The sequence below is a fragment of the Passer domesticus genome, chromosome 7 (genome assembly GCF_036417665.1).
Source record: "Passer domesticus isolate bPasDom1 chromosome 7, bPasDom1.hap1, whole genome shotgun sequence".
Lineage (NCBI taxonomy): Eukaryota > Metazoa > Chordata > Aves > Passeriformes > Passeridae > Passer > Passer domesticus.
The window spans coordinates 36279915-36300729 of record NC_087480.1 but is presented as its reverse complement, the minus strand read 5'-3'; the positions used below and the strand labels follow the sequence as shown (position 1 = coordinate 36300729).

General features: G+C 48.1%; 1 protein-coding gene and 1 long non-coding RNA gene across 8 annotated transcripts in view; one reads left to right on the top strand and one right to left on the bottom strand.

Moving 5' to 3' along the window:
- Positions 1-8110: 8110 nt before the first annotated feature.
- Positions 8111-20815, bottom strand: part of TNR (tenascin R) — a 32999-nt gene continuing 20294 nt past the window's right edge. For all 3 annotated transcript variants that reach the window (XM_064427728.1, XM_064427729.1, XM_064427730.1), the window contains 6 exons: positions 19955-20087; positions 16790-16941; positions 15781-15877; positions 14880-15041; positions 13276-13439; positions 8111-12867 (listed from right to left, as the gene is read on the bottom strand). In XM_064427728.1, coding sequence (XP_064283798.1) covers positions 12748-12867; positions 13276-13439; positions 14880-15041; positions 15781-15877; positions 16790-16941; positions 19955-20087 — 828 coding nt within the window. In that variant the 3' untranslated portion in view covers positions 8111-12747. The remainder of the gene's footprint in view (positions 12868-13275; positions 13440-14879; positions 15042-15780; positions 15878-16789; positions 16942-19954; positions 20088-20815) is intronic.
- LOC135304857 (uncharacterized) overlaps positions 13412-20815 on the top strand; it is a 32359-nt gene continuing 24955 nt past the window's right edge. For 4 of the 5 annotated variants that reach the window (XR_010366078.1, XR_010366076.1, XR_010366077.1 and 1 more), the window contains exons 1-2: positions 13412-15177; positions 15803-15955. This is a non-coding gene — a long non-coding RNA (uncharacterized LOC135304857). Of the gene's footprint in view, positions 15178-15802; positions 15956-18860; positions 19949-20815 lie in introns of those variants that run through there. The other variant, XR_010366080.1, reaches the window with a different exon arrangement.

Here is a 20815-nt window from a genome sequence, read left to right as displayed (position 1 = left end):
TGGCAGTGATACCCAGAAATTGCTGAATCCCGGCTGCTTTTCAGTCCAGGGCCCTATGGCCTCCACAAAGTGTTGTGATTCTGACAGCTGGGCAAGCTGCAACTAGAAAAATGTTCTGCTGGAATTTTTCTGGTTGGACTGAATCCTTTTGGATTGCAAAATCTCCACATTTGCCCTCCTTCATGCTCCAGAGCCAGTGGCTTGGTTTTACCACTTCAGCCTTGGTGCTGACTTGTGGAGCTGGGCTAGCCAGGGCTATCTGACCCTTCAAGGCTCCTGGAAAACAGCCTCCCGTTCCCAGTACTGTGACTTGGCAGCACCAGGAGCAATGCAGGGCTGGGAATAGGAGGGAAGAGGGCTACAGAGGAGAGTGGAGGGATGGAAGTAAGCTGGCTGCCAGCCTCTGCTGCCTTCACCCTAGTGCTGGAGTTGGAGAGGTGAGAGATCCTCAGAAACACACATTGTAGGCTACAGCTTGTGCTGAGTGCCTCCTCATACCCTTAGGAAAGGTGTTTATGTCCTGTGAGAAACACCAAGCAACTTTTCCCTAAAGATTTGCTGTTTAGTACCAGGAACTTTTCCCTTGTTTTTTTTTTTGCTGGAGGATGAAGATTCCTGGGCTTTGCATCATGTGGTTTACTGTATCTCAGTTTCTCGTATCCCACTTCACCCTATTCCATCCCCTTTCTCCATGTCCCAGCTCACCCCATCGTATTTCTCCCTTGTTCTATCCCACCCCCTGCATCCCAGCTCTCCCCCTTCACTGAGCTGCAGCCATTACCTCTTTTGTGGTACCAAATCCCCCTATGAAAACACCCTTCCCAGTGCACACGGAAGCCACCTGGCTGCTGACAGTCACCCGAGGAGTACCTGACCACTCTACAGCGCCAGACAGCACAATGCCACCTTTGAACCCCTTCTAATAGGATTGATTAAAAATATTTATTACCAGAACTCTCTGAGGTGAGCATATCTGAAAGCATTAGGCTTCAGGGTGCCTGTCCCTGAGCATGGGAAAGTGAAAGCCCAGCCTGTCCCTGGCACCCAGGATATTTGCTCCATTCCCTGGGCAAACAGCCTCACTGGGGCTCCACACTTCCCTATCACTGATTTAATTTGGCAGAGGCCTTGACAAGGGAGGGGCTGCTGGCCTTGCACCTTCCCCGGATTTTCGGGGGCCCCCCTGAACACAGTGCCTTGGCAGCCTCTTGGCTTCAGGCAGGAGTGCTGTGGTGATGTGGCACTGCTAGGGCTGATGTCTTGGAATGCTGCTACCTGGGAAGGAGTCTTAATGCCATTAAACTGAGCTGGGAAGCATCAGATAGACTTTAAGAAACTGAGAATTAATGGAAGAATATACAAATATAATCAGTCCACTGCTCTAAGCCAGCATCTTCCTCCCCATATCTGACCTGTAAAGGTCCCTTCCAACTCCAGCTCAAATTCCATAATGGTCTATAGGAGCTGTTTTGAATTTCAACAGCATGTGATGCTTGACCCTGTGGCTGTCTCCTGCAGCAAGGTGTGCCAAGGCTCCTTCCCATGTGGCATGGAAAAAAGGGTACATTTGCAGGGATTTTGAACCTGCCACCTCCTCGTTTTGTTTGGCACGTAGCATATCTGGGATCCAAGGAATCGTGCTTTGTTTCTCAGAAACTTTAATGGGCGAGAGGAAGCCGTGACTCAGCTGCTGATGAATCACTGCAGCTCCAGATTGTCTCCCTGCTTGCTGGTGCCCTTCAAGCACAGGAACTGAGTGAGCCCATGCCAGGCAAGCTCCTGTCACCTCATGGGATGGCAGTTTGAGCCCAGGCCTCGGACCAGCTGGAAATCAAATCCCACCTCCAGCTCCTGTTTTCCATCCATCCTTCCCAAAACCCTTATTTCCATGTGATATCAAAGCCTTTTCCATGCCAAAAAGCACCCTGATAACTTCAATTTCCTCCTGAGGCCCTCCTCAACCCTTATTTGATTTTGAAAACGCTACTCATTTTACACTGAAGATAGATAGAAACACTCTCTTGCCTCCCCCTTATTTCATTGGATTAATCTAATTTTGTTACCAGTTTGCCCAGTCACACAGCTGTGAGATTTACTCCTTGATAACACCCAGCTGGTACCCAGGGTCAGTTTGTTTGGGGTTTTCTCAGTATGGTGGGAGTGGTAGAGTGCCTGCAGACATGATCACACCTTTCTTTCCCAGCTGTTTCCTCTGCTCTCTGGTGGTGATTTCTATTTGCAGACACTAGTCTGGCTTAAAGTAAGCAATGGAAAACTCTGCTCCCAGAGAAACATTCCTCTCATTTTTCCCCCATGCTTCTGCCTTTTCCCCTCCCTCTCCCCCTCCCACAAAAAAAAGCCTGCAGTTTAAACACCAAAAATAACGCACGCCCTGGTCGTGGTCTGGATAAAAATAGCAGCTCTTGGTATTTAGCAGCAGCAATGGATTTTCTGGCTTCGGAGGAAAATGAGGAGGAGGGGTGGGATGGGATGGTGACTCTTGACGCACGAGTGGAGGACAAACACAAAGCTGGTGTTTAAGGAGAAGCTGCTTCATCCCCTCCTCTCCCTCATTTGTACCAGCTGGGCTCTGTCCCCTCCAGGAAGGGGGAGCTCTGAGGGAAGGCTGGGCTCAGGTGTCCCAGTCCCACCTGGGGCTGTTGTGGTGCTGCCCTTAAGTGTTGGGGCTAAGTCCCAAGTAGGCAGGGATGGGGGCAAATGCCCCAAAGCTGGTGAGTTTTTGGGGGTGCCTCGTGTCCACCCATCACTTGGGAGACTTTGGCAAGCTGGGCTGGCCAAGGTGAGCCAGGATTTGCAGGATCATCCCTCCCTGGTGTTTAGACAAGAAGAATGCTGAGGTGGGGATTGAGGGGGGTCCTCAGGTGCCTCCTCAAATGCTGCTGGATGCTTGTTGAGAAAGCTGTGGTATAAGGGACCTGTGTGAGGAGATGAGGAGGGTGGTGTGTGTCTGCTCAGGGCACAGCTCAGTGTTTGAGCTGTTTAGAGCTGATTGTTTTGTGTGTGTGAGCCTTCAGGAACTCCTTCCTGAGGAAATCCTACAAGGCAGCACTGGTGGCAGGCAAGGGGGAGAGGAGACACACTGGGAGGTGGGCGAGTCCCGGTGCTGCCTTCCCTTTGGAAGCACTTAAGGATCACTTATGGGAAAGCCAGGGAAGGAAAACCTGTTGGTGAAGGGGGGTGCTCCTTCCCCCAGCATGGAAATGGGGTCAGCAGCAGCATCCAAGGGCTGGATTTGTGGAAGGTGTGAAGCAAAGGCAGAGAGGTGAGGGATACTTGGGCACAGTCTGGTGCCCCCAAGGACCAGCACATGCCCCCTGTTGTGGGAAGCAGTGGCTCGTGTCTCCTCCAGCCACCCCCAGGGGATTCCCATACCGGATGGGTGTTGGATCTGATCTGCCAAGGTGGATTTTTAGGTGAAAAACCGGTTGTGCCGGCCATCCCCTCTGTCACAGTCGTTCCTTTGGCTCAGTCCCGTGCTGATGAGGAGCAATCCTTCAGTGCTGGCTTCCCCCAGAGCCTAGCTGAGGCAGGCAGGGAGAGCCAATCCTGCTTTTTAATGATATGCAGATGCCAAATTAGTAGTAGTATTTTGATTATTTTCATTATTTGTTCCCCTCCATAAGCCACTCCCATGGGGGAAGCTGTTCCTGGAGATTTGTGGTGAGCTGATGTCCCTTGGCTCAGGATCACATGAGGATTTTGGCTGGTGGTATTGGAGCCATTGGAATGTTCTGTGCTGCCCTCGGGGCTCAGCTCCTGCCTGGGGGTGGAACTAGCTGACCTTTGTTCTTCACACTTCAAAGTCTTCCTGCTCCTCATCTTGTTTGCTACCAGGGGCTCCGCGGGGAGGATGCAGCTGGGTGTCAGCGCTGGGGCAGGGCACCCACCCGCCGGGAGGGAACCGAGAGAGAAATGCAAATTGGGCTGGGTGAAAGAGGGGAGAAAACAACCATGACCTTTCTCCTGGGGGTGCCTTGCCTCTTTCTGCCCCTCTGCGAGGGAGAGCAGGTTCCTGTGTTTTGAGGGGCAAACTCCCCCTCAGACAGGGGCAGAGGCAGCAGAGGGGGCAGCTGTGACTGGGGAGCCAATGCAAGGGGTGAACAGGGAGATGATGCCATCTGGTTTTGGCCTGACTCGGGTGCAGCCAGGGGACATTGGACCAGGAGCAGGGACAGACACTGTCCCCAGGAGCTGTCAGTACTGCCCTGATGCTCCTCCAGCCCCATCCCCTCTGCTGCTCCTCTCCCAAGTGCCCGTTTCCAGCACCTTCTGATATTCTTAGAGGGAGGATTTCCTACCTCATCCCACTCCTTCTCTTGCTTTTAAGGAGGATTTTTCTCACGACCGTTTGCAGAGTTACTTCCTTCAGCCCCCCCTTTTGTTGTGACACGGACCAGTGCAGGGGACAGCACGGGGACAAAGGCCTGTTGTGGTGAACAGAGGAGGTTTGTGTCCCCACCACATCCTGGCGTGCTCTGCTCTGCTCTGCTGGTCAGCAGCCATGCCAGGCCCTGCTCCCTGTGGAGGAGCAATGCCAGGGACACAGCCTGGGTAGGAGCAAGAGGATCAGCCATGCTGGGAGAAGCCTGCTGCAGGATTGCTGCATTCTTTGATGTTCCTACTGACAGCAGAAAGCAGCCAAAAAAATACTGGGAAGGGAGAGAAGTGCTGCTCTAAGGACAAGGGCAGGATGGGTTCACACGGATAGAGGGCAGGGTTAGAAGGGATATTGGAAAAAATTCTTCCCTGTGAGCATGGCATGGCCCTGGCACAGGGTGCCCAGAGAAGCTGTGCCTGCCCCTGCATCCATGGCAGTGTCCAAGGCCAGGTTGGATGAGTCTTGGAGCAACCTGGGATAGTGAAAGCTGTTCCTGCCCATGGCAAAGGGGTTGGAACTAGATCATCTTTCAAGGTCCTTCCCAACCCGTTCCAGGATTGATTCTGTGCTTGTTCAAACAAGTTGCAAGCAGAAAAATTGCTGGCTGTATCACAGGGAAAGGGGATAAACCTGCTATCCACAGCATTCCTCATCCCAGGGAGAGGGGACACATCAATAAAATTTAAATAATAAAATTTAAAATCCTTACATTTTGATTTGATGAAAAGAGATAATTTATCATTTTTTTACACTCTGCATAACTAAACATTAGAGCCTGTAGCCCCAGGAATTAAAAATATAAAGATGGGAATGAGAGTTTTAAAAGGGATGATGAACACATGCCATCTTATGAGGGGAAATTAAAATCTGAGAACGTTGAAGATGGTGCTATAAAAATCACATCTCCTAGTCATAAAGCAGCTTTGAATCTATGGCACAAAGCTGCCCCTTCATCAATCTGCTCCAGCCTTGCTCTGGAGGTATTGCAGCTCCTCCTGCCACACTGTGCTCCTGGGCCAGCATTTCCCTCGTGGCTTTTTTGGGCTGAGGCTGCAGGATGTGTTGTTGGAAATGTGTTGCTTGAGCTCTGGGTTTGGGATGGGTGCCCAAGGTCCCTGCTGAGGACCTTTGTACACCCTCCTGATGTTTGCTGTTGGAACAAAGTTCCTGAGCATCACTCATGCAAAAAGGGGACTTTGGTAAGAGGGCTGTGATGAAATATCTCTGTGTAAAGTGCAGATGGGGGGGCTGTGGTGGCTGGAAGTGCCTGAAGAGGAGGGTGGTGTGCCTGGGAAGGCATGCTTCTTGGAGTGGCAGGAAATATGAGATCCCACCACGTGTAGGACCATGTCTAGGTTATGGTGATGGCTCTGAGCTGTGCAAGGGCAGAAGGGCCAGAGCGATGAGGGGGTGGGCACATGTAATGGGGCAGGAGCTCGCCAGGGTTTGGTGTGATGGGGCAAAACACTTCCCTGGCTTAAATCAAAACTTGTAGTGTTTAGAAAAGGGCTTTTGCCAGCCCTCACTCCCTTCTCATCCTATCTGAAATATGGAGTTGGGCCTTGACTGTGATTTTTGGAGGATTTTGGGAGGACTGTGATTTTGGATTATGATCCAGAGGGATGCTGCAGCTCTCCATGTACCTGCTACCTGCCTTCTCCTATCTCCAGTGATACACACCTGCCTCTTGTTATTGGTTTTTACAGTAGGAAGACCGTGTTTCCTCCAGGTGAACTCTTTGGGAGGTTCTCTGCAGGAAATGGAGGCCCTGGGGGGGCCTCCCTTGGCCCCAGACATGCTGAGTGAGGGTGCACAGTGGAAGGTGTTGTCCTTCTCTTAGAGACCATAATGAAAACACCCTGGACAACTGTAGGCACACAGCTTGTGGTCATTGTGAGTGGGGCTGGCCCAGCTTCATCCCCAGTGGGCACAGCTGTGAGCAGCACTGACAGCAATGAGCCCTGGAGTGCCCAGAGGCACTGAGCAACCACCAAAGGGAGCAGAGGGCACACAGGTGCAATGCATCAACATGAGTGGGATAAAAAGCTGGGCTACAGAACCAGAAGGGCAGATGCTTGCAGCCTTCCAACATTCTATGGCGATACTTTGTGTATTGTGGCCATCTCAGCTGCGATATGTGCTGTGACAGACAACGGCTTGGCCAAGCACAGTGAGACTGGGATGACAAGTACCAGTACAGGTAACCCTTCCTCCCCATCCCAAACACATCTCCATCCCTCAGCATCTCCCTGCACAGGCCTTGCATGAAGGGTCTTCCATGGCACTAACTTGTGGTTAGATAAAAGGTAGGAGAATAGAGACAGTGGTGAAGGTAATCTGGCCCCTAAGGAGTTACAGCTGTGCTAATTATCAAGCATTAAGAACAAGCCTGCCCTTAATAGGCCACAGCTGGATCCAATTAAGAGGGGTATTATAAAAGAGCAGGTCGGCTGGTCATGAGGGGAGATGGAGTTTGTTGGCTGTGCTGAGAAGAAGGAGTCAGTGCTGTGAGGAGCTGCCCCTGAGAAACCACCAAGAAGGTACGAAACCTTTGTAATAGGACAGCAACACTAACTACCTTCAGACACACAAAAAAAAGGTTCATTTTTTCCAGACAGTCAAGTCCATTGGGCTTCACGCTTTGCTTTTGGTGTACTAAGGGTCATGACCAAGGTGGGACATCCCCTCTCTCACAAACTTCCTTTTTTGTCTTACAAATCCGAGCAAGAAAGAGAAGTTGCCACCAAGAAAACTCCCCTGTTTTGTCTCTACGAAGTCAAATTTAGAAAATATTGAAGTGGTCTGGAGGAAGAGCTTCTTTCAAGCTTTCTCATCCTGTCTGGCTACGTGTCGAATGTGAAAACTTTAAACAAAGAGGTTTGGATAAAGTCTTCATGTGAAATAAGAGAAGAATTTCAGAATTTTCTGGAGTTCGTCTTCATTCTAGAGATTTTTGCTAATCAGTGCTGGGGTTTTGTTTGGGTGGGAGTATATTCTGCTGGAATGAGCCTTCCAATCTGTTTTTGGTGGTGTTTCCATCATGTTGGGAACAGATTGCTGTTTAAATCAGGCAAATGGTTTTCACTGAAGATTTTGGGGTTGTTTCTCTTTGCTCCCAAGCATTTATACCACAACTTTGCTTTCTCTGGCTGCAAATTGAAGAGCCTCTGTAGCTCATGAGAGCAAGCAGCTAAATTTATTGCCAAAATGCCTCGTGCTGGGCTGAGGCCAAATCCCAGCTCCCTGCCTTCCTGTGGTTAATGGACCGACTGTGCTGACCCGACTTCATGGCCACGTTATTGCTATTTATTTTCACAGCATAGCTGGGCAGGGAGGGACTTGGGAGTCTCTGGTCCCACCTTCTGCCCAAGGGAGCCATGAGGATGGATGAGTTTGCTCAGGGCTTTTTCCAACCTGGTCTTGAACACCTACAAGAATGGAGATGGGATCACCAGCCAAAGCTCGGCTGCCCCAAAACTTCCTCCCACTGTTTTTTTATTACATTGCATGTGTTGGATCTATCAGCTGCTCTTTTCCTCCAGGTTTGAATGTGAATCCCTGCTAAGCCCCCATGCTCCTCCCATGGGCTAACCAAAGATCAGGGATAGGGGATGTGTGTCCCCTCCTGGCATAAAGTTGGGGCTGAATGTTGCTGGGCTTGGATGCATGAGGAGCCCAGTCCCACCCCACTCCCAGACAGGCACACAGCTCACTCCTTCAGTATCTTTTATTAATGTATAGAAAATGCATTAAAAAAAGGAACTATACATAGCCTAAGAGCGGTCAGGACTAAAAATACTAGTTAACAATGGTTAACAAGCGTTGATCCCATTCTCCAAGCTACATTTTCATTACAGGGTGGGGAAGGTTGTTTAATATATTATTTATTTATAGTATAGATTTTATTTATGCATTTATTTACTTTTCTTTTCCCCCTCATTTGGTTCCAGTGGTTTGTCTTTGAGTTCATCAGAATCTATTTGAGGCATTTCATTGCCTCTGCTCTCCCTTCTTGTTCATGTTTTTAAACTTTTTTTAACATATTAAGAACATTTTCAGGATATCACCTGTACACAGGGGGCTGTTTGTTTGTTTAGGTCTTTGTGTCACCATCCTTCTGAGAAGCCACTGACATCTGAAGAACTGCAGGCTGGGTATTGAGGTGGGTCTAGGCATCAGGATCTCCCAAAGGAAGGGCCTTTCCCTCCCACTTACCCCAAATTTCCCCTCTGGAAGGGGCAAGGAGCTGCCACCACCATCAGGATTTTAGGAAAGGGGAAGGTGACCCTGCAGGTGCTGGTGGTCCTCAGGGGACTCTTGGGTTTTATGGCCATCCCAGGGTGTTTGGCTGGCAGAAACAGGGATGGGCTTCTTATTTGGCCCCAGAACAGAACCCTTTGTTAGTGGGTGTAAGCATGAATTAAAGGGTTTTTTGGGGATGAGAGTTCATTGCTGGCAGTGTTTGGTAAAGTCAAAACTTGTGGGCATGTCTGGGGGGCACAGGATAGGGGGTGCTTGGTCACCCCCAGGTGTGATGGTGGGGACACAGCAGGAGGGCAGCTCTGAGCTGGGATGGAGGTGAGGCACCAGGAGGGTACTTTGGCTCCTGCTGTGTTTTGTCAGGTTGCTCTGAGCCTGTTTGGGCATGGGGACACCACTGGCTGGCCCTCAGCAGTGCATCACTGGGAGTGAAGGTGGCATGAGCTGTGCCTTCCATGCCCGGGCACTTCAGCTGGGATAAGCACCCCACTGGGAAGGAGGCAAGAGGTTGGGGCAAGAGTGCATTTAGGCTGGTACCAAGCTTTTTAATGCCCATGTGGGCTGGTTTAGGGCAAATTTGGAAGAGTAAAGTAATGTGAAGATAAGGAGTAGAAGCAGACTTCTCCCCAGCCTTTGTGTGGATACTGTCCCAATACCTTCCTACCAAAACCCAGCTACCCTTGGGGAGTGCCTGGCCTCTCTCCTTCTAGAAATTATTCATTTATAGATGCTATCCCTTTACTAAAAGCAGCTTTTCCTTTCAGGACTCTTTTTCTCTTTGGTTATGTTTCAGTGCAGTGTGCAAGGGGAAGGTGGGCTTGGAGAATGGAAACAGAGGGAAATGAATATTGGGCGAGAGATGAAAGTCCCTTTGTGTTTCCCTCTAGGATTTTGGGTTAGAAATAAGAGATGGCTTTGAAAGGCTGCAAGGGTCATGGGAACACACGGTGTTCTGCTGTGTGAAGGATTTGATGTGCTGCTTCCTGTTACACAAAATGACATCTCACAGTGGATAGTGTGGCTTGGGTAACAGCCTCGTGCTCCTTTTCGGGCTCTGGAACAAGCCTGAGCCACCCAAACCCAGCATGGCAATGGAGCCACCAGAGCCCAGTGGTGGCTGGTGGCCATGGTCCCTCAAGAGGAGCACTGCACCAGATCCAGGCTTGGTTTCTGGGAATTTCAGGGCCAAACCTGGTCTAGCTGGAGAATGAACTAGTCCACTCAGTGATGCAGGGTGAGAAGAAACTACTTAATCATGGGGCCTTCTGTAGCATCAACATTAAGCACAAATTTGCTTGAAACTGATAGCAGGAGCTTTGTCAAAAAAAAAAAAAAGGCAATATAGAAAAATAACTTTCTGGGAAATATATCTTGTTTATGGTCAGTGTGAACAGGGGAAATGGCCCAAATGTCTGGGTCATCATTGCTGGTTCTGTGCCTGGGCTTAGGTTGGGTTATCACCAGGAGAAAATTGTGATGTGTAGAAATCTTTCCTTTAAAACATTGTAGCAACTGCCTTTCACCAATGCCATGGAAAGGACATCCTGGTATCCCATCAAAGGTCAGGGGCCAGCACTGATGTATAATAGCACTGAAAGATTGGATATTGTCCAATTTCATACCTGACTGTGTAGTTGGATGAACTGGGCTGACTCATCCTTGTTACAGAATGACAGACATGAGGAGGGAGGGAGAGATATATGTCAGTAACCTGTTTAGAGAATAATCAGCCTTTTTGAGGATATTCTTTTGAACCTCCTAGAAAAGCTTGGCAAACTTTTTTTTTTCAAACTTTCTGCTTGAGTTTTACTTTTGAAAAGAGAGGTTTCTTGCCTTTCACTTGACTGTGAATGATAAGTATGTTTCCAGTGACATCTCTTCCTTTCACCTGGGTAGGTAAGAAAACAGCACCATCCCCTGCCAATCTCTGCTGGTTATAACCACTGCTCCATTACAGCTTTTGATGGGATATCTCTTCCTACAAATTCTTCATGGTTTGGAGAAAAATTTACTCTGCTGGCCTACTAAAAGCCTTCTTAGGCTTTAATCAGTTCAATTTGCTGCTTTTTGTTGGCTTTTGGGTCTTAAAGCAGGGTTGGGTGCTCAGGAGGTGTGACATGCCACCATCTGTGACAGGAGCCATGTCCTGCAAGAGGTCCCATCATCTGCAGCCTCTGACTCGCCTGCTCCTCAACTGGTTGACTTGTTGGCTGATATGATGCCAAGGGGAAGTAAGAAGGGACACTTCAGTTACATATGAGATGTTGCTGAGCATCCTTTCTCCAGGTCAGCTTGTAAGCTGAAGGACTGGGCCCTGTATCTAATCTTGACCTCGGTGTTGGCTGTGATTTCATGTGCCAGTATGTGGCATGGAAAAGGAGGTTATGTTTCCCAGTTAATGTTCTTCTTCAGCTCTGCAGCCGTCATGAGTAACGTCACAACATTAAGGAGTGTGACCACAAAAGATACACTGGCCTGAATTATAAGCTACTGCAAAGATGCCTTTATGTTGCCATCTGAAAGACGCAACATTTGTTTTTGAGACAAAGCAGCTTCAGTGTGATAAAACCAGATAGCCGTGTTTAGCATTCATAATGTTCCTTTGGCAGCAAATCCAGTGATGAGCTGCATTGTCCTTGGATGCAGGGACGAGTCCCTTCTTGGAGACCAGGCCAGTGACAATGCCCAGCATTGATCGGAGTCCTTGGAGAGGAGTGACAAGCATGGTGGTCATTTGGGCTAGGTGGAGGTGGGGACAATGACAACAGGGCACAGACAGAGCTATCCAAAGGGTCCATCTTCCTTGAGACAGGAGAAGCTAAGGGTGGGAAGTGTGAACTCATTAATTCTTCCAACGGCCTTGAAGTGCTCCAAAATCTGAATGGAATCCCTTCCAGGAGGGGAAACTTGATTTCCTTTAGAGAGCTGGCAATTCCAAGGCACTGAGATTTGTGTCCCTCTTGTGATGGCATTGAAGAGGGATGGTGTGGGAGAAGGAAGGACATGGGCGTTCCTCAGCTTGCACTTCTCTTGCCTTAGCTGCATTGCCACAATTCCCTGTGTGTGTGGAGGGCCATGAACAGGAGCACCTGAGCTGTGGCAGCTGCTGGCTTCAGGTTGGGCTGCAGTTGTGTGATATCTTTTTATTGCTGCTCCTCCTCTGAGACTCTTTTTTTTTTGGGACCAGTGACCTCAGTGAGAGAGAGAGCATGATGGAATGTAGAAATAACAGAGGAAATGGGTCCTAGATTTCAGGACCACAAGTAGGGATTTTTCTCCCAAGTCTTCTAATTTAAGTCCTTTCTTCTCCATCAGCATAACCCCAGCAGATGTCATGGACCTGGAGTGGGCTGAGTTCAGCCTGGAGGAGTGGATAATGAAGGCTGGGGCTGGTGGAGTAGTTCTTATTCCCATACACCTCATGCACACGAGGATGACTTTGTGGTGGGACCAGCACAGGAGCTGCGGACTCTCTGGAGTTTGCCTACGTCTGCAGATATTTGCCAAGCCCTCCTGTGAAAACTGGGGATGGGATGAGCCTTTGCTCATCCTCACTTAGTCCCCATGTGTCCAGAGCCTGCACACAGGGGAGAGATGGGCCTCTGCCTGCTGGAAGGGTTGGTGTCTACAGGATGGCATGAAGCTTGGGACCTCCCTGCCAGGAGGAGACAGGGAGGGGACTGGTGCCTGGCCATGACTGGGCTGGAAATGGCCACACCAAGGTACCTGTGGGGAAAGTTTCTGCCACAGGCCCCGTGACAAACATCTCTAACAGGGTTTGCTGGGGATTTCTATGTCTTTTAAAAAAATATCAAAAAATCTGTCTCTTTCTCTTTCTTCTCATGTTAAGGGCCAGAGTATTGGGATAGGGAGACTGGAAATTTGGTATTTCTCTGGGACAGATGCAAAGCAATGAGGTCTTTCCTTTCCCATGGCCTTTCCTTGTGCCATGGTTCCCTCCACCACTTGTGAGGGGCAGCTTGCTATCTCAGACGAGTAGTAATTTTTTTTTTCCCTTTTCATATTATAAAATACAAACAAATGACAGAAAAGGTCAGGTGGTGGGAGGCAGGAGGGGTTCAGCTGGCTCAGAGCTGTAGGGACCGTCTCTTCCTCCCAGAGATGTTGCGGTGGTTGTAAGGTCGCATCTTCATTTCCACAAAGGGGATGGAGAACTCGTGGCCTTTCCAATGGTACCAGTTAATCCCCTGGCAGGAGGGAGAGAAAGGCAGAGGGTAAGGAAAGACCCTAACAAGAAACTAGAATGGGAGAGGAAGGTCAAGGCTGATTGGTGTAGAGGAGCCAGAAGGAAAAACTTGCTATAGCAGGAGCAAGCAGCTCCCCTGCTTCTATAGCTTGATTGTTTTTTTCCCCACTGCTAAAAGGCTGATCAAATATCATGTATGTAATTTTTTAATCTAACACTACAGCAAATGACTATGGCAGCATGTGTGAGGCACAAAGCCTAGTTGGGTTGAAGGTGGCTCCCTTTGCTCCAGCTGGTGTGGGGTGATGTCACCAGTTCTGACCCTGGTGCACCAACCAGACTGCCCCAAGGCTTGCTGACATGTTCCCCTGGAAGAAATTCCAGAGGTTTGGCCCAGCTGTGCCCTTACCTGGCTGTGCCGGGACTCTCCGTACTTGCCGTTGAGGTTGGTGCGGTGGCAGTTCTTGTACCACCAGGCCCCTTTGTAGGACATGGCACAGTTGGTCACAGCAACATCGTTGTCCCTGTCCTTGGTGGAGAAGGGGCGCCCCTGGTGATAGGTGAGGGAGTCTCCTGTGAAAAGAGGTGCTGTTAAAGGTGATGGAGTCTGAGTTATCTGGCCTTTTCACAAGGAAATTGGGATATTCTGGGTTTGTGGTAACCATTCCAATCAAAGGCTCAGACAGCTGGCAGTCTGGGGATAACGTTAACTGGAATTGTTCACAGCTGGCTCATCTGAGGTCCTCTGCTGTCTGTTTAGGATCAGTGCAGACCATAGCAAATCTTAGAGGCTTCTTGGCTTTGTCAGATAAAGTGCTTGGATATGTGTTTGGATCTGAATTGCAGTGTTTCAGAAATTAATTCAATCCCAAATTTTGGCATCCCTGACTTCCCAAGGCTTGGCTCTGCTATATAACTTCAGGATGCTTTCAGCCTCCTTCTTTCCTGTTAGCCAAAGGGAGCTTTTTCTCTCAAAGCAGACCAGACATTCATCTCTTGAACCAAGATGCTTGGCCACCTTTTCTCTCTTTGGATAAGGAAAAGAAGCTTTTTGGAAGGTGTGTGATGTCTTATTCCACCAAAGCCTCTAACTTGATACTGGATAACTAGACAGCTGTTTTCTTGTGAAAGAAAATCCAGAGTAAAATATGGTGAATTGAGTGATGTATTTACAGGAGACATTATAAATATGCTCCTTGGTAATCCCTAAGGACATATGAAGTGGACCCATGCTGGCTGGGTGCAATCCAGCTATGGAGGGACTATTACTGCCATCCTTGGCAGTAGGCTGGGTGCCTTGTGCTCTGGGATTTGAGGTTAGAGCAAGTGCTTTGTTGCACACCAAGATTCCTGTCACCTCTCTTCCAGTGGCAACTAACTGCTATTGAATAGGGAAATTCCTGCATCTTGGGTGGGGTTCCACCTAGTACATGGTGGAACCTCACCATGGAGGCTTGCACTGGGCATTTCTATCCCAGATGAAGGGTCTACAGCTGTACCCCTTCTCCCTTCTTGAGGAAGAGACCCCCTGTGCCCTCCCTCTGGCACCCACTCTCTTCTGGTGGGCAATTTTAACTCCTCTGAATCAACCAGGTAAGCAGGTGTGTCAGTGTCCTTGCAAAACTGGGCAGTGTTTGGCCTTTATGTGAGGAAATGACTCAGAGGGTTTCAGATTTTTCCATAGCTGTGGAAAGGCAATAAATACAGCCTCCAGCATGACATAAATAGCCAGCTGTGGCTATTGCCAAGTGAGATGACACCTCTGATGGTTGACCTGGTTATTTGAACAGCAATGTCTCTGATATTAAATATCTAATCCCCAATGGAAAATCCTGTGTCCTTAGTGGGATTTATCAGCCTGGTTTAAATGATGGACTGCAGGAAGGCAGAAAGGACTCTGGGTTTTTGTCTCACTGCTCTGACAAGTGAGATTTCATGTTGGGATTTCCTTTAGTGTCTTGGACCAAGCAGTCACAGGATTTCCCAAGACCCTTGCTAGCACTGAGGCTGTACCTGAAGTGCCATTGTAGTCCCCAATCCTCAGTTTGTAGAGGCTCCGGGAATCACCAATGGAGAACTTGTCATAGTAGGCATATGCTGCCTCCTGACCATCCCTCATGTCTATTCGCAGCTCGTAGCGCCCTTGGGATGTGATCTTGTGGATGTTGTCCAAGCCTGTCGAGACAGTGAAACACCCAGTGAGGCCTGGGGCTGGATCCGCTCCGTGAACAAACAAGGAAAGCTCTAGGCAAATAAAACAGTAGTGGGAAATGAGAGCAAGGAGAGGAATCAAAGAGCAGCAGCACTTGTGGTGAGTTTGTGTATCTCCTGGCACTGCTGGGGTCTGGGCTCTCTGTCCCCACTCGAGCTTCACTTCCCTGTGTCTATGAGTGCTGGGTTCAAGGCCCTGCTGAAGCTTGGAACATTCAGCTGTTGAGCCTTGGTGCTACTTATGTTGTTGTTCAGCTCCCATACAAGCCAGAGTGTGTTTATGCTGCAGGTCCCTTTGGCTTATGTTCAGGTTTTGGAGGAGCACACTCAGTTTCAGAGCTGAGCTGTCTGCCACTCACTCCTTTCCTGCTTTCATTGGACAGCTGACTTTCTGGCCACCAGTGCAACCTGTAGTATTCCAATGGACAGTGATGGGTTTTGGTCCATGAAAACTGACAGCATACATACCCCTCTTCCCTCCTAGAGAGAACAAACTAGGGAGCTGCTAACCTTCACAGTGTGCCTTTATGTGCTGTTCCTCTGCATAAGCTCCTAAAGTGAAGGGCAGGGAATGAACAGAAGGAAAACTGTCTGAGGGAGAACGTAGAGGAATGTGGTGAAGGGCAAGGAGCCAACAGCTGACACAGTGCTTATGGAGCTTAGGTTTGACACATCAATGAAAGGCAACCAGGGAAGGTCATACCCAGCCAAAACTCATCCTCCAGGTTTCCAAAGCCAACCCGGTAATCTGCCCATTTCCGGAAGAAATCGGTCAGCCCGTTCTGCCGCCGCTGGAAGACCTGATGTGGAGGAAGACCAGGGGGAAAATCACAGTGATGGAAATGAGAAACAGCTTTGCCAGGCTTTGGACACACAAGGTAAAGCTAATAATTTTTCTTTCCGTTGTGCCTTTTTCAGGGGAGAAAATTGCAATGCCCATCCAGTTAGTGTTAATTGCAGGCATGCAATTAATTCATGTGCAGGTGTAGAAACAAAGAGATAGTAGATAATGTCCAAAGCAAATTAATGGTAGAATAGGAAGGATTTGGCCTTCGAGGTTTCTGCCTTAACTAGTACATGGTTCCTCTGGTTTTCTAGCACGTAATTCTGCTTTGAGCTGGCTGTTTCTGTGATAGCCAAAGAGATGCTCTGAAACAGAGTGAGAGGGAAATTTACTGGCTAGAAATCAGCATTTGAGGAAGCCCATTTTTTTCTGGTTTTGACTATACATCTAGCAGGGTTTTGTGTAATGGGTATAAGAATTTGACATGAATAAGATCAAAGCACCATGGCATTATTTACTTACACTGTCAGTCCATCTACGTCAAGACAAGCAGTGTTTGTGCAGCTCAAAAGCCAAACACGCATTTGTTTCTAAAGTTCTCCTGTGCAGACTCAATTGGGGTGAGGCCTGACACCCTCCTTCTGCAGGCAGTGTGAATCACTCCCCGTGAAAGCTACCAGCCATTAATTTCATTTCTAGAACAATAAATCAGCTTCACTCACAGATTTTGCTCTCCAGAAGCACTGCAAACATGCCAAATAAATCAAAGGGCATTTCTCCAAGTGTAACTATTATTACCGGAGCGTGGGCCATTCCCTGCGGCGTGCGAAATGAAGCGTGCGGTGCTGAGCCTGCTGTCATTCCCGTGCTTTGCTGGTAGGGGCTCAGTTACTTTGTGGTGGGGACAACGTGCCCCACGGATACTCACAATCCAGCCACCCCCATCAGTGGTCATGTCGCAGTACACAGGCACCCGCTGGCTGAGGTCCCCGTTGATGGAGATGGTGTAAACCCCGCTCAGCGTGTCTCCGTTCATCAGGTGCTGGGCGCAGTCCTGAGGGTTAGCAAACACACGTCCTCCTGAAAAATATAATTAAAAAAAAAGGTAAAATTCAAGCAAAGAGGCTTCTTTTCCCCATGCTTCAGGCTGCACTAGCTACAATACAGGAAAAGTCTGTCTTGGCTTCTGCATTCCAAGTAATTCCATGAGGTGGTGAGACTTTATATCTGCCGTCGACCTCAGAGGACTTACTGGAAAAAAAAAAGTGTGCATATATTAATTATTCTTCCATATGTCTTGTACTGGAAGGGTGCATGGTAACGTCACAATGAATGATGAGGGATGTCACTTCTTGGACCGTCTTTCTGCTCTGTGTCTGAAACCCTGGGGTTTAAGCTGTCACCAGCATATTTAGACAGCTGTGAAAATACCAAAAACCTGTTCTCCTCTCAGGACTGCCAGCTCTAATCAAGTTTTATAACAGTACTCATTCCAGGGGGATTCTCCTGATTCTGCATGCCCTTGGAAATGTTGGTGGACTTATGCTGAGCTAATTGTCACTTGCAAGCTGAGCAGGAATGAGGCTGTGTGAGATGCTAGAGGTAGTTAGCATGGGCTGTGTGACTGTTCTACAGATGTTCTCTAATGAGGAAACATCTTATTTTGTGGTCAGAGTTTAGGAGAGTCTTAATTATGACAATTATTCTGGCAGTATTGGAATATCAACTCTGGGAACAATTTTTTCTTGTATAAGACAAAAGAGAAATAAAATACAGCTTTTTCTTTGGCGTTGCTATGTATGGATGATGGAATAAATGAGTGCAGAGCTGGCAATGTGGATGTGATTTTCAAGGATGTCTCTGTAATAAACTGAGAAGGTGTGAGGGGCCTTCAGATCTGTGCTGTGCATCCATCACAGTTGTGTAGTGCCCCATAGGACCAAGGCACAACCCTTGTCTGTTGCTTCCCACTTGGGTGTATTACCCCCCACCTTGTGACCTGAAGACTTGAAAGTCATTGCTGTGTCCAAATGTTGAAGTTCCTCTATTTTTTTCTCCCCATCTTCATGGTCTGTAGCACAGCCTGGTGAGACATTGTTTGTATTTTATAGTATCCAACAATGAAAACTTTTTCAACAACAACCACTTTGGGCTCCCCTGAGCTCTGTGGAGATTGCTTGTTTCTTAATTTATATTCATGTCTTTAAGAGCCAAGGAGACCTTGAAAGACATTTCAAACCACTATAAATTATAAATACTGTATCTGTTTCTTCCTTTTGTCTCATCCGTATACAATTCCCCAAGAACCTTATGCAAACATGAAACAAAAGAGGCTGAGCTATTAATATGTTAGGGGGAATAGAAGAACCCCGGGATGTGTACTTTAAGCAGAAGGAAGCAAAACAGTTTAAATTAAGCCTGGGTGGCTTTTTTTTTTCCTTTTTTATTTTTTTTTTCTCCTTAAAGACAAGTCCTTGTTCTCTGCAAAGTGCCTTGATGCATTGCCAGAGTAAATTGAATTGCAGATCTGGATGCTCTGATGAGAGATGCTGTCCATGGATTGCATTGCCTTGGTGATAGCTCCTGGTTGCTTCTGTCTCATCAATATTGGGGCAGGTGGGGAGAAACAGGCATTAGCAACAAGTCAATCTTCATCTTCAAAGCGAGTTAAGTGTGTTTGCTCCATCAGCTGACAATGGGAACTCATGTTGCTGAGGTCTGACACTTCTGTTTGATGGAAAAGGTGCTCTCCTTGCCTGACCTAAGTGTGTTTCTGCTGCTTTATCCCATCTGAGAAGTCACCCCCATGCAGCTTCATCCTTGACTCCCAAGCAGCCTCAAAGATTACCTGTCTTTTTCTACCACCTGCCTGAATTGTACTGGATTTATGCATATGTGTAAGAGGCAAAAACAACAGGACAGCATGTTTTGTAGATGTATTAGAGAAGTAATTTCTTTTTTTGTTGATGTAAATAGTTTCTGTTATCTCTTAAAAGCAGATGAAGGTACCTTTCCATGTAACTGAGATGGGGAAGTGTATCCACAGCAGATTCAAAGAAAACTCTCCTAATTTGAGAATTAAACTGGCAGCACAGATGGGAGGAATTTTGGTGGACATCATCTGGAGACTTCTCAGTACTGTTGATGTCCAGGAAAAACATTATTGGATTCCTAGCCCTGAACAAGATGCATTCAGTCTGTAAGTGCCCTGGCCTAGCTATGCTTTTCAAAGAGGATGAGGGACAATTTGCTTTGCATAACTTCTATTAGGAATGGTTGCAGAGGATGGGAGCAATGGTGACATTCTCATGCAAGCTTCATTCTTGAAAGCGTAAGTGTTCTGTCTCTGAGGGTCGTGGTGACTGTGGATGCCCACCTTTTCATTTCAAAACAAAACCATTCCCATTACTTTAGTGCCTTAGTGGATTGTGAATCCTCTGGAATGAGAGTGGGGAGGAATAATGGAATTAAACAAAGTGCTGGCTCTGTTGTCTGTGACTCCACTGGTGGTGGTGGAGATGCACCTGCTTGATATTTCCAGGGATACCCCAACCCTGAAAACTTTCAAGGTCAAATTCAACAGAGCTCTGAGCAACCTGATCAAGTTGAAAATGACCTTGCTCACAGCAGGGGGATTGAACTAGATGGCCTTTAAAGATTCTTTCCAACCCAAAGTATTCTGATTCTTTGATATTTGTGAGCAATCAGATCATGTCCACAGCATGGAGACACTGGCTGGGTCCTCTCCCAGGGCCATACCTCTTGACATGTTTTGCTGATTTTAGTGGGTGTTTTTTCCTCTGTTTATGCACTTGAGGATGGACATGGGCAAAACAAGGGGCTGGGAAGATGATCCCTGGTCTGAAGCTCAAATCCCTTTGCCCTGGTCTGGGTCTTGTGTTTGAAACATAGATCCTTCAGCCATTAACTTTTTGTAGCAAAGCAGCACCGTGGGTCACAGCATTGTAAGTACCTCTTTGTGGATGAAGAAGGAATGCTGCCTGAGGAGGGCAAGTCCCAGAGAGCAGTCCATTCCTACCAGCATGAGATGTGGGCCAGGCTCCAGCTGTCATGGGTGCAGTGTGAGCCTCACCTGTGGTGAAGGTGGTTGAGATGAGGCCGCTCCGCATGGCGTTCTGGGCAGCCTGCAGGTGCACCGTGTACTCCGTGGTCTCAGAAAGCCCCTCCAGACGGATCCACGTGTCCTCAGCATCCACAATCAGCTCCTGTACATGGGTCCCAGAAGGAGGCAGACACCAAGAGCAACAGATGAGAAAAGCGATGGGGAGCCTAAAGAGCAAGTGAGGAGGGAAGGGAAGCCACAAACTACTGCAGCCCTTGGAGCCTGGCTGAGGAGCATTGCATGACTGCTGAGACCCCTGGAATGAGTGAATGCGAGATCAGCCAATATAAACAACATTTCAGAATAGTTTGGGTGGGGGAAAGCAACCTGGTTTGGAGATGGATTTAAATGTTTGCAGTCTGTGTCCTCTGTCAGCTGGGTCTATTGGGACCTGTGTGCCTTCAGTACAAGACATGACTGATTGCCCAAGCAGTGCAAGAAATTGAGCTGGCCAAACCTGGTTATCAGCCAGTTTTGACTCCCTTGATTCCTGTCATGTTAATTTTTCTGGTTGTTGGCCAGTGCCACAGAGCATTATCAGACCCTTTTTGCAAAGCTATTATCCTCTGGCTGCTCCAAGCCAATCACACCAGCAAAGGAAATCAGACTGTTTGCTGTGACATATTTCTGATAGTGTTTGTTGCAGCTCCTCCAGACAGGCAGATGTGGACACACTCATTATATAATCAAATGTATTGTATTGCAGAACTAATTAGCTGTCTGTGCCTATCTTCCTTTTTGCAAGAAGGGCTACTGGCCTTTTTAGCATCTCTGCAGAATAATATTCTCCTGCCTCAGCTTGCTTGTGTTTCACAAGCTGAGAATTGCCCC